General features: G+C 29.8%; 1 protein-coding gene across 1 annotated transcript; it reads left to right on the forward strand.

Annotated features, from left to right (window-relative positions):
- The first annotated feature begins 6480 nt into the window (after positions 1 to 6480).
- On the forward strand, positions 6481 to 7369 carry LOC142544864 (B-box zinc finger protein 20). Its single transcript, XM_075651896.1, has 2 exons — positions 6481 to 6726; positions 6843 to 7369. Exons 1-2 carry the CDS (start codon positions 6544 to 6546, stop codon positions 7242 to 7244), a joined length of 585 nt encoding a protein of 194 aa, XP_075508011.1. The 5' UTR covers positions 6481 to 6543; the 3' UTR covers positions 7245 to 7369.
- The last annotated feature ends 6481 nt before the right edge of the window (positions 7370 to 13850 follow it).

Below are 13850 nucleotides of genomic sequence, written 5' to 3' on the forward strand. Positions count from 1 at the left end.
CATAGTAGGTCATCGTTTGGCCGGAATCGAGGGCCAATCGCAACATGTATGATTTTAAAAAGTGCAAATTCTAGATTCGAAGTCATTCATGTGATGTTCGACCGTTCATGAGCAGTTGTCGTTCGTTGGCATTTTCACCGGAGGAGGTGGTGTGGATGGATTTAATTTTTTTGGGTTTAGGGTTTGGTCGATAATTAAGGTTTTCGAAATTGAGAGTTTTTTAAATTTGGGGTTTTGTTGGATTAAGTATGTATGAGTGAGAGTAGTACTGAAATGGATGATCTCCTGGAAAGTTCACGTGCATCAAACTGCTGATGTTGTGCCCATTGATCTGGTTGTCTAGGTGGATGTTAAAAAGTGACGTCAGATTTTAGCGGATAATATTTTCTCTAGTGGGGACAAGGCCGATAGTACGTAGAAAAATGATAAGACTGATTCTCTAAGAGATATGAGACAGCACCCACAGATAGACATGCACATCTCCGGACTTATGGGTCTAACAACCAGACCCATTAGCACTCAAGTAGGTGCACTCTGCGTTGTCACAAGTAAAAGCAAATAAAGTCACGCTTTGAATAATAATTATAATTTTTGACATAGTAATAAATGCTTGATCCTGATATATTTTCTAATCTAAGGTCCTATTTTGTTTCGAATGAATTTGGAATCTTGAAAATTTAATATTTTGACCCGATATAAAATTCTCCAGATTTAATTTTGATATTCAAAGTTATTAATTTTTTATTTTCAATTTAAGAATTTTCAAATAAATTTTGATTTATAGGCATGTTTAAATGATGGTTTATGGAAACTAAGAAAATTATAAAAATCGATTTTAGGAAAAATTGTCCTTCCAAATTATGAATATCGACATGTTTATGATTTATTTTGCATATGATATTTTATGCCAAAACTATGTGTAACTATTGATTTGAAATTATGTAATTTTAATATTATGATTATATTTATTATTTAATCACATGAAAATAAAATGTAAAAATTATCATATTAAGATTCACATCTTGTTCATATTAATTAATTATTTATTTTAAATAGTTCATATGAACAAATTAAGTTAAAATGTGATAATAAAATTTTGAGTTGCAATAATTGTCTTTATTGATGGAGCAATCGAAAAGTGACTCTTGAACTGTTGTATGATTTAAAATATTTGAGGTGCACTGCTACCACCGACTATAACTGTTGTTAAAATGACAAGTGAGGTTCTACAATCGGTATAAGAGCAAATGTCACGTGTTCGATTCTCATTGATTGGAGGGAGATTGTTGGGGTGCAATAATTGTCCATACAGGTAGAACAATCGAAACGTGAAGCTTGAACTTTTGTATGATTTAAAATATTTGAGTTGCACCGTTAGCACTAGCTACAGCTTTTGATAAAGTGGAAAACACTCGGTCTCACGTAAAGTTACCAAATAAATAACAATTTTAGTTTATAAAGATTCACATTATGGATAATTACATTGGATAATAATTACAAGGTGAGATGTGAAATGCACGATCTGAAACAGATTTAAATTATGTTGGCATGCCATGATCTTCTTGAGTATCGTTGCTTTGTATAAGCAAAATCTGTTCAGTAAACCTTTATATTTTTAAATAATTACTTTTTAGCCAAAACATTGTTGATTATGCAAAATTTTAAGTGAATAGATGATCATATGAATGAAATTTATTATGATAAATGATTGAGGGCATAAATATTCATGCATAATCAATTTAACGTTTCAGTTATTCGTAAAATTTAAATTTATTAAAGAATACTCACAAAATCTTTAATTGAATTAAAATTATACATTGATATTTAAACTACACTTAGTTGTATCTAGACTTGTCAAACGGGGCGGCTCTGGCCTGTGAGGCCTGCCTTTAAATAGCTTGGGCTTTTCCTAACCCAAAACCATTAAATTTGGTTCTAATGACAACTCTAGTTGTAGCAGACATAATCACATAAAAAAAATCATCATTTTGGTAATAATTGGAGATTAATAACTATGGAGAGTAAGTATTTTATGTATTAATAATTTAATGTCCTAGTGATTTGTATGGTTTTAATTAATGATGGATAGTCACACCATCTTCGATTGGATTACTAGGAAATCAATGTACCATTCGAAGTTGAAGGATAAGTGGTAAGAGGATTATAGATTTTATTTTTATTTTTTGAGTTCGGGAAGGTGATTAAAACACTTGGATTAAGAATCCGTAATCATATATTAATCTTATAATCTTAGTGTCAGATGAGAACTATAAGTAAATCTAAATAAAAAAACTATACTAATATTTGAAACAAACATTTCATTCGATTTTAAAATAAATAAATCAAGTGATTCTTCCCTTGTACCATACTACCATTTCATTCCAAGGCAAAAATTCGTATTTTGTGAGACATATATCTTATTTAGGTCATCCATGAAAAAATATTACTTTTTATGCTAAGAGTATTACTTTTTATTGTGAATATCGGTATGGTTGACCCGTCTCACAGATTAAGATTCGTGAGACCGTCTTACAAGAGACCTATTCTCGTTCCCAACGCACCAAATAGAGAAAATATTAAAGCGACTTTGATGAGAAGATCCAAATCGTCGCCCAGTAGACTTTACAAACAAAATCGTAGGCCTTACAGTTACATGCTTGCATTGGATTTTTAACTAAGAATACTGATTGAATTAGGTTGTTTTTTGTCATTGTCCATGACTCTCGGGTAGATCTTGGTATCCGATCGACACTGGGATATTATCCTTAAGATAACATAAATTTGAAGCCAAATCTTTTTATTAATTATCCTTAAGAAAAACATAAATTTGAAGCTAAAATGTGTTTTTTTAATTATTATTGTTGAGAAAGTTTTTAAAGTACCTATTTTTCAACACAAAAAGAAAAGAAAAGAAAATAAAAGAAGAGAAGGTTTACCTTAAATTTAAAGGCTAAGGCTAGAAAAGCTCATTTTCTTTAGAATAAATCTCTTGTGAGACGGTCTCATGAATCTTTATATGTGAGACGGGTCAATCCTACCGATATTCACAATAAAAAATAATATTCTTAGAATAAAAATTAATATTTTTTCATAGATGACCTAAATAAGAGACCCGTATCACAAATATGACCCGTGAGACTGTCTCACACAAGTTTTTGTCTTTTTACGATTAATTTTATTTCTGTTCAAATAAGAGATCGTATCACACAATATTTACCTTAAATTTATAGGCTAAGGCTAGAAAAGCTCATTTTCTTTAGAGTAAGTCTCTTGTGAGACGGTCTCATGAATCTTTATATGTGAGACGGGTCAACCCTACCGATATTCACAATAAAAAGTAATATTCTTAACATAAAAAGTAATATTTTTTCATAGATGACCAAATAAGATATCTGTCTCACAAAATACGATCTATGAGACCGTCTCACACAAATTTTTACTTTTTCATTATTCCGTGTGAAATAATTATTGATTAAAAAAATGTGAAAGGATAAAGCTTCAAAGTAATTTGAACACACCACTTACGTGTAGATAAATCTATCTCATAAATTAATCTATTATTTCAGATTTTTAACTCAAACAGGACTAGTCAATTCAAAGTAATAAATAGAGCACATTTTGAAAAGTATACCCTACTTTTAGATCCATGGACAAATATATGTTTTTCAAAATTTTTACCAAATTAAAAAGATCCTTTCCCTATGTTTACATTATAAGGCAATTAATTCCTGAATTCAAATTATAAGTTCTCTAATATTTGTATAATTTATATAAAAAAAATTAATAATAAGTATAATTTCGACAATACAAGAAAATCATTTAATAATCTTATATGTTTTTTTTCCCCACAAATAAAGAGCACCTTTAATTTTTATCCAAAATCTTCTCCCTCGGGTGACGAACATTGGAACCTTGCAAATTCCAATATTAAACAGTTACAACACAATTCTCTCTCATATTTATATACGTGAAATTGGTTGACTCAGTTTATATTTACAAAGAAAAGTAATAGATTTGATATAAAAATTAATTTTTTTTATAAATCGAGTCACTTGGACATTCGTCTCACAAAACTGAATGGTCAGATGATTTCACGTAAATTTTTACGATATATTAAAATATGGCCAGTGATTTGTTTAACATTTAAATTGAAGTTATACTTGTCGTTTCAGACTTTCGGGTTTTGAAATTTTTTTGACAAGAATTTTTGAGTTAATTTAAAAAAATTGTCAGGCATGACGTGATTAATACCATGATGTTAATTGTTAACTACTATAATAATAATAATAATAATAAATTTTTTTTTTGAAATTAAATATATATCATTATCTATCATCCTATTCCACTTTTTGAACAAAAAAATTTTAGCAGATATTGGAGAAAACAGCGAAAGAAACACATAACGTATCGTGTTTGTGAGAATAATTTATTACTAGTAGATCGTGACATACACTATACATGTGTTCATTAAAAAATAAATAATGCATTTTTTAAAAAAAATTATAATACAAATTATGAATTTTTGAAACTAAAATATTACTACATAAAACAAAATATAAAGAAAACGCTATTATAATATAGCAAGACCATTTATTTAATTTTATAAGATAAATGATGTTTTTAGCAAATCGAAAATTACACAATAAATTCAAATAATTAGTATATATAGTTTATATATTTATATATAGTAATAGATATATATGATCTCACTAAACAAACATAACTATCCTATCGATTATTTCATTCGATTTTAAACGAGATATTTTTCCCAAATCTTTTTTTAAAAAATGACTCGTCGTCTTAATTCCATTTTATTTTCAAAGATTCTGCCTCGATTATCCACATGTCCTTAATATAATATGAAAAGGCATTATTTGTCAGTTACTGAGCCCACCTAACTATTATTTAGGAACGTGCATTAGGTCAATGGTTGATTTTTGGGTAGAAGCAATCTCCAACTCAATAATGTTTAATGAGTAGATTTTTTATGAAATAGTCTTGCGAATATTTATATGTGAAACAGGTCAATCCTATCGATATTCACAATAAAAAGTAATACTCTTAGCATAAGAAGTAATATTTTTTCGTAGATGACCCAAATAAGAGATCCGTCTCACAAAATACGACTCGTGAGACCGTCTCACACAAGTTTTTGCCATGTTTAATAATAACGAGCTAAAAGAGTTTTTTTTAGAGAAATGTTTACCTCGACAATACAAAATTAAACTCTTGTCAGACAGTTTTATGGATCAATTTTGTGATATTGATATTTTATTTGGGTAACACAGTAAAAATTATTACTTTTTACTGTAAATATGAACATAATTGATTTTTCTTATGAATAAAGATCCGTCTCGAGACAAAACAAACTAATCATCGATCGAAATTTTTATACATGAGGTTTTTTTTTTTTTAAGGGGACCATGAAACATTAGGTTTTTTAAGTGAAAGAAATTTGGATAAAATAAGAGATAACCACTATGTGACATCATCTGCACCATTTAATCGACTTATATAAAAAAAATTTCCCATTTTTAATTTCTGTCCCAACCCCCAACTCCTATGCGAAGCTGGATATAAAAAAAAATTAGTTAAAATTATTCTGTGCAAAATAAGAACGCTTGTATTGCCTCAAAAAATGAGACCCCATACAGCTACGCTTCGAATTTATCGCCAAAAAAACACAACACAAATATTTCGTGCTGCCAATCGCAATGAATCCTTATTCTACTAAAATAGTGTTTGCAACTTTTTTACTCTAAAAAATAGTAGGTCTTTTGTGAGACGGTCTCATGAATCTTTATTTGTGAGACGGTCTCATGAATCTTTATTTGTGAGACGGTTCAACTCTACAAATATTCACAATAAAAAGTACTATTCTTAGCATAAAAATTAATATTTTTTTCATAGATGACCTAAATAAGAGATCCGTCTCACAAAATACGATCCATGATATCATCTCACGCAAATTTTTGCCTTAAAAAATTTAGTTTTTCTTGTTTCTTTAGTTTAAATCTTGTTTTTGTTTCTGCTCAATTTAATTTAAATATGGAAGCTGATATCATGTTGATTCTAATTCTGATTCTTATTTTTTTTTAAAATGATTATGATATTTTGATATTTTTTTTTACATTCTTATCTCTATATTTTTGTTTAATTACGTTTCCCAATCACCATTTACGGTGCACAATGAGTCCTCATTCTAAAAAATTTCTGGATCCATTCCGACCCCACGGAAGGGCTTTTCCTCTATAGATATATAGTAGTAATAATCAAATGATCGTTAAATTTGAAACGACTAAACTATCTTATATGTATTTTTTAAATTAAAATAGTTTTCTTTTTAAATAAAATGCGATTATAATTTTATCATTTCAAATGTATTTTGTAACTCAATTTGTAACTGTGATATACCATTTTCCATAATAAAATAGCCAAATTGAGTGAATTCTCCTTCCAGAACTCTTTCTATATATCAAACAGCTTAGCTTCCATTCTTTTATCAATATCTCCAAATATCAAAAGAGAAAAGACAATAAAGAAATGAAGATTCAATGCGATGAATGTGGGAAGGAAGCATATGTTTTCTGCACTGCGGATGAAGCAGCCCTTTGCCAAAACTGCGATAGTCGAATCCATAACGCCAACAAAATCGCTCGCAAACATCCCCGTTTCTCCCTTCAACACCCTCTATGCAAAGAATCCCCGAGCTGCGACGTTTGCCAGGTGACAAAACATCCCATCATTAGTAAATTCTTTACGAAATAAAGGTGAAACTTACAATTTTTTCGACGAATTTTTGAAAGAATCATATGTTATATATCCCATGTATTATCACACAGGAAAGGAGGGCGTTGCTGTTTTGCCAAGAAGACAGGGCTTTACTTTGTAAAGAGTGTGATGTTCCAGTACACAGAGCCAATGAACACACCAGCAAGCACAACAGGTTTCTTCTCACCGGAGTCAAGATTTCCCCGGCCGCCAATTCCGAGCATCAAGTTCCCACACCCCCCACCAAATTTAGATCAGAAACAGAAATCAAGAATTCCGTGACCACGGACATGAGTTTCCAGTCGAATTCGGTTTCAAATAATTCGGAACAAAGGTCGATTTTTTACGGGAGTCAGCTGGTTGGCCATCAGGGTTCATCTTCAACCAGCAGCATATCAGAGTATTTAATGGAGAGTTTACCTGGTTGGCTTGTTGAGGATTTGCTGGATCCTTCTCCATTTCGGTTACTGTAAAGGTTTGCGGAATGCTACATTTAAATTTACTACAATATCAGTATTGATATGCGGGTCTAGGATAAATACGAGTCCCATGATTTTTAGTGAAATTTTGGAGCTTTTTACCTGAAAAGTGTGCAGCCATAAAATAATATTGCATGAAAAGGTCGAGTTCACTAACTTCTGCATGTTTGCATGAACGTCCTTCACCTATTTGGTAGCAATTGTCCGAAGACCTTGTACCTGTCATAATGCACAAGTTAGTTTCATCAAACACTTCACACGTATGTTTATCAAACTCGACATGCAAATTATCATCACACAGTTGGCTTATGCTTATCAAATTCAAATTTAATCCTTCAACATGAAGCACATTGTGGAGCTTTGGTAGTCCTTCAACATTTAATGTTCCCTTTCCAACAATCCTTCCTTTAGCTCCGCCTCCATAGGTTACTCTACCACCTTTTTTATCAACATAATCAATGAGATATTCTCGTAATCCTGTCATGTGGCGAGAGCTTCCACTATCAAAGTACCAATGACCTGCAGTGTTAGTTTTTAAAGAGGTATAGACAACATTACAATGGGTTTTTATCTTTGGTACCCAAATTTGTCTTACTGTAGGTCGATGGTTGGAGGTGTTGCGGGAAATGTTGGACAACATTCGGGGCAACATCCGGCTCGACTTTCGATTCAAGCAGTCATCCCTGAGTTTAAAACAGTAGGGCCTGATCTGTCCAGGTTTAAAACAGTAGTGACATACATACCTGCGTTTTCTTTTTTTTGGAATGGATGTCGCAGTTTGTCTTTTTGGTGGAGGGCTTTTGATAGGCGACTTGGATTGTGGTTGTGTAGATGTATCGGCATTTTCTTTTACAAAAATAATTGATTTGGAAGATTCGCCAATTTCAAACACACTGTCTTTGAAACCTAAGCCTTTCTTGTCATCTCTTCCCATCAAAAATATGGAATTAAGCTTGGATGTGCTTGAATTAAACTTGGATAAAGTCTCAGTTGCTGTTCGAAGCTCATTCTTGGCCTTGCCAAGTTCTAAATCCTTATTGTGAATATCGGTAGGATTGACTCATCTCACAGATAAAGATTCGTGAGACCGTCTTACAACAGACCTACTCGAAAATCTAATAGCATGAGGCTTTTCCTTATCAAAGTTTAAATGATGATATATTTGAATTTTTTTATGAAATGAGAAACTGTGAAAAAGTATCTCGATATATCTCACAACAGACCTACTCAAAAATCTAATAGCATGAGGCTTTTCCTTATCAAAGTTTAAATGATGATATGTTTGAATTTTTTTATAAAATGAGAAACTGTGAAAAAGTATCTTGATATATATATATTTGAATGATATCATTTTCATAAATACAGATGAGGATTACATAAGAAATATATATTGTAGTATTGTATTTAGATTATTGATGCTTAACTAAGACAAACTTTAAAATATGAAATACCAATAAATATTACAGAAAATTTTTAAAAATTATTTTGATCGAACAAAATTTTGAAAAAATAATCCTCTCAATGCAAGTGTATTTGAGTATTTTAAAATACACTTGAGAGGGTTAGTTCTTTTAAAAATATTTTTAACCAATGTAATTTTTCTACCTACCCCACAAATATCGAACAATGTAAAAAATAGATGACAAATATACGCAAGGCTCGAAAGTGATTTTCAGAATGTTTGATCGAGCTTATAAGCTCTCTCTTAAACAACTTAGGATGTTTGAGAGCCTATAAACTTTGAAATTTTATTTGATATATATATATATATATATATATATATATATATTTTAAAAAAATTAGCTTATAAACTATAAAATAATCAATTTGACAACTTATAAGTCATTTTTTTTAAAAAAAAAAATTAGATACTATAATTTTTTTAAGATATTATTTTAACGTGTTTAAAAGACCAAATTGTCCTTATATATTTTATAACATTTCAAACATACTCTCGTCACATAATATATAAATTGATTAATAACTAATAATAACTATTAATATTATCTTTATTATTTTTTTAATATAATCTATTATAATTAGCATAATTATGATTATTATTAATTTTTTTAACTACAATAATTATTAATTAACATAAATACGTGATTATTAACATTATTATTATATTATATTATAAATATTTTCCTTGTTATATTATATGAGTGTGTACATATATATGTGTATATATATACACACACACATAATGAAAAAAAATATCCTGAGAAAATAGAGTCCTCGTTAGATCAAAAATAGACATTTATATATTTGTAATCAATAGTTAAATTATATACAAAACTTTTACACACAAGTATTTGTTAACCAAATTTTGTCCTAAAAAATTTGACAACACAAAAACACTCTCCTTTTTCTCTCACAAAAAGATTCAACCGACCACTTTTCACCACATCGTCGTCGTCATCTCGCCGGATTTCTGAAATTCCAGAATAATTAGAGCCGATGTTATAAACGCAAAGCTAAACTATCTAAAACACCATATGAATTACTTAAATCATATAACGCCGAAAGAACATTTTGAACTTCAAAAGAAATTTTAAAGCAAAAAAACGATAGTACAAAAGATTTTCCACGTGTGATAAAAGGATGGACACTCTCTTCACTGGGAAGTCTCTCTTTTTCAATTTTGTTTAAAATTTGAATGGTCAGATTTTTCTGGATGTTGAAGATTAACGGCCAGAAAAATCTGGTCATAATTCAATGTTTTAAATTAAATAAAAAAGAATTAAAGGTTGAGATGATTTGATTGTTTGAAATAAACTCTCAGATCATTTTAGCCTTTTAATAAATTTAAAATATGTTTTAAATTGAAAAAATCCAGAAAATTAATAATAAAGAAGAAAAAAAATATAGAAAAAGTATAAAAAAATCTCAACGACTGTATTTACAAAATCGAACCCTCTGTTTATAAATAAACACATTCTCTCTTTATTTTACACAAAATCTCCAATTTTTTCACCCAATTTCACACACATAATTTCCAATTATTTTTTCACACATTCTTCAATACTATTTAATTAGCATTCATTAATATTCCGAATGGCGTACATGAGCTCTTCAACACCAAATGATGAAAATTAATCCTCTGATATTGTGATAGATCAATTCCTCCTCAGGACAAGACAACCAACAACTCATGGACTCTTGGAGTCTGTTGTCGTGGTGCTTCAATTGAGAGAGTCAACCTGTGTACGATTATAAAAGCAGAAATAAAAAAATCGAGAACATGTTACCGGGGCTGAGAAATTATATAACTATTAATTTATCGATAATTCCTTCTACAACGAGAAAGATTTTCGAATGAGGAGAACTTTGTTTTTTTGAATTGTGGAAGTTTTACAAATGAATTTTCCTTTGTCCAACAAAGAGAAGCATCCAGTAAGCTCGAGTTGTCATCATTTCAGAATGTTTTCGATTGTGGTCTGATTGCTTGCGTATGATGTTGCAGGGTATGTTGTTGACAAACACTTGATGATATTTCATCGACATCGTTAGAATGTTTGAAAACGTTTTGCAGGGGGTATACGATATATTTTCAACAGTATCTGAGGCAACCAACAACACTCGAGGACGTTGTTCATCCAACTGCTGAAAATGCTCGAATAAGATTTCCTGAGATCCTTGGAAGAATTGATTGCATGCATTGGACTCAGAAAAATTGTCTGATAGCTTGGGCAAAACAATATCAAAATTTACATAAAAAAGAACTTTCAATCATACTACAGACGTTTGCATCGAAATATTTATGAATTTGACGTGCATATTTCAGTGTACCAGGATGCAACAACGAAATTAAAAGTGTTGGTGAGGTCCATTTTGTATTTAAATCTTGAAAAGTGTGAATCCCCTCTAGTGAAGTTGAGGTGAACTGGAACAAATACAATATGAGATATTATCTCGCCGGTGTTATTTATTCATATGGGACTATCTTTGTGAAAACCATCATCAACTCTCTCGCAACAACATATGATTTTTTTTTTTTGCGATATCAACATAACGTTAGAAAACATGTTGAGCGATCATTTGATATACTTCAAACACGCTAGCATTTATTGAGGTCCATCTCACGTGTGATATTCAATTGATTTAGATTTATATAATGAAAACATGTATCATTCTCCATAACATGATTGTGTAGAACGAAAAAGAGGATATGCTCAAAGATCTTGATTTCCTAATTCGAGATGATGAATATATGCCCTGGACGTTGTCCCTTCAATAGATCCTACAGTAGAGCTCAATGCTTTTCTGGAGTGATGTCTCGACATTTGGAACAAAGAATTGTACCACATGCTTCAAAAAGACTTGATCGAACTTATTGGAATTTACATGGGGATGAATACTGAAATTCACCCACTGTTTAATCATGTGTATATTAATTATGTGCATTTTTGTTTTTTTAGTTGTGTATTTTTTAAAAAAATTATGTGTAACTTTTAAAATTTAATTATGTGTAATTGTAATTTTTTAATTATGTACAATTTTTTTTTTATGTTTTTTTCAAGTTAAAAAATCATATTTTTATTTTAAAAATTATGTGCATAAAAAAATTCAAATTTTAACACCATCTCTACAAATTTATCTCATCGTTGCATGAAAATGAGATGAAGTTACCATGATGACGTCAATGACGAAGCCAAGATTTTAAATTTACTCGATCTATAATTTTTCTAAGGAAAAACAAAATAATACATAGCAATTAAAATCAAAAGTAAAATACTTGTTATACTTGTTCACATAATCTCAAAGAACTTCTCATTAACAAAATCTTCAATATTTTTACTATAGAACTCGTAAGATTCGAAAATATTTGACAATGTATTAATCTCGGTCATTCGTATGATTAAAGATTATCAATTTTTGGTTTAAAGAATGATAGCACATTGTTTCCGTTCTTTTTTTATTTGACATTAAAATAAACTAATAAAAATAAATAAATTGATATCATAGTCCAATTAAATATTAATATAGAAGAATGAGATGACCACTTACCACATAAGAATCTTCACTAACATAATCAAAAATATATATGATTAATCTACAATTTAAAACAATAAAAAGAATTTTATGTTTTCATTCTAAAATCATATGTAAATCCTAATATATAAATTATTAATTTTTAATTTACAACAATGAAGATACCACATTGAAACATAAAAATTGTAAAGCAACAAAATTAAAAACACGAAATAAATTGAAAAAAAACCATAAAAAAAGCGGGGAGAAAAAACCATAACAATTTTACATATTAAAATTTAGAAATGGAAAAGTGGGAAATTGCAAATGTGAAGTAAGTCATATTAACATAAAAATGAAATAAGACCGAAAAAAAGGGAAAAACATACAGGACAATGTCCCACTTAAATTTAGAAACACAAACTCGAAATAAAAGTGGAAAAAATAAAGAAAAAAACATGATCATCGAATTTTTAGATGAGAAAACGACCTTCAATTTTTATTTTATTTTATTTTATTTGTATTATTTTTTGTATTTGAATTACCCCTTTGCAATTTTCACTCTTACTACCCCACCGAAATTTTGAAATATTGTTGTGCTTTTTGATCGACTCGCCACTAGTTTTTATTCAAATTTTAGTAGTTATTTCCTAAGCCCTCTCTTTTTTGTGTCGAAATAACCGTCTTTCATATTTAAAATTGAACCATGTTCTATTGACAAATTGTGCTAAAATTTAATGTTTAAAAAATAAAAATAAAAATTTAAGCCACCGGGCTTCAACCCAGACAACCATACACGTGGCTCCTTCCTTGACTGGCATCATCACGACTAACTTCGTATCTCTTTTAAATTTTCCCCCCACACTGTTGAACATTTCTTTACATATATCCATAAAATATTGATCAATGAAATCGTCTCATAAAAGTTTTTATGTCCGATTTATTAGAACACTTGAAATTTATTTATAATATCAGTCATTTTCATAAATAGAAGGCGTTGCACAGTGCACACATCCTTGACACGAGATATCTCAATACGATATCTCATGTAATTATTTTTTGGAAATATCAGTTTGGGTAAAAATCTCTAGTCACGGCAAGTTGGCAAATCTGGCGTCACTGACACCGTTGTGACGGCGTTGATTGAAACCCTCGAAGCTAATGAACTTCTCAAGGTGATTGTGAAAATTGTTTTTTAGAATTCTTTAGTTGGTAAAACTGCGAGATAAATGAGAAGGCATCATTTTCAACTTACATCATCGTTTGCAGTATAATCTCGTGAGATTGATTTGAGACACTGCACAAATAGGCAAAATAAAATGTGGTTCTGAAAAATGCCAGCCTCATTTATCTATCTGTCTTCAATTGAAAATGTGTACGATTTAATGTGTTTTATCATTGGATTTCTTTAGTTAGTTTTAGAGAGTCTGTTTTTCTAGTTCGTGTTGAGTTTTAGATGAAGACAAAATATACCTCCGCCATGGATTAAATTACTGTTTTCGTTTTTACTTTGTTAGATTAGATGTTTTTTATGTAACATTTTGATGGGTATCATGGGATTTGTCACTAAGTTCTTTCAGTTAACACTTATAGCTGAATCGAAATTTAGTTTGCTTTCATATATTTGGT

Source organism: Primulina tabacum, chromosome 5, assembly GCF_025594145.1.
Source record: "Primulina tabacum isolate GXHZ01 chromosome 5, ASM2559414v2, whole genome shotgun sequence".
Classification (NCBI taxonomy): Eukaryota; Viridiplantae; Streptophyta; class Magnoliopsida; order Lamiales; family Gesneriaceae; genus Primulina; species Primulina tabacum.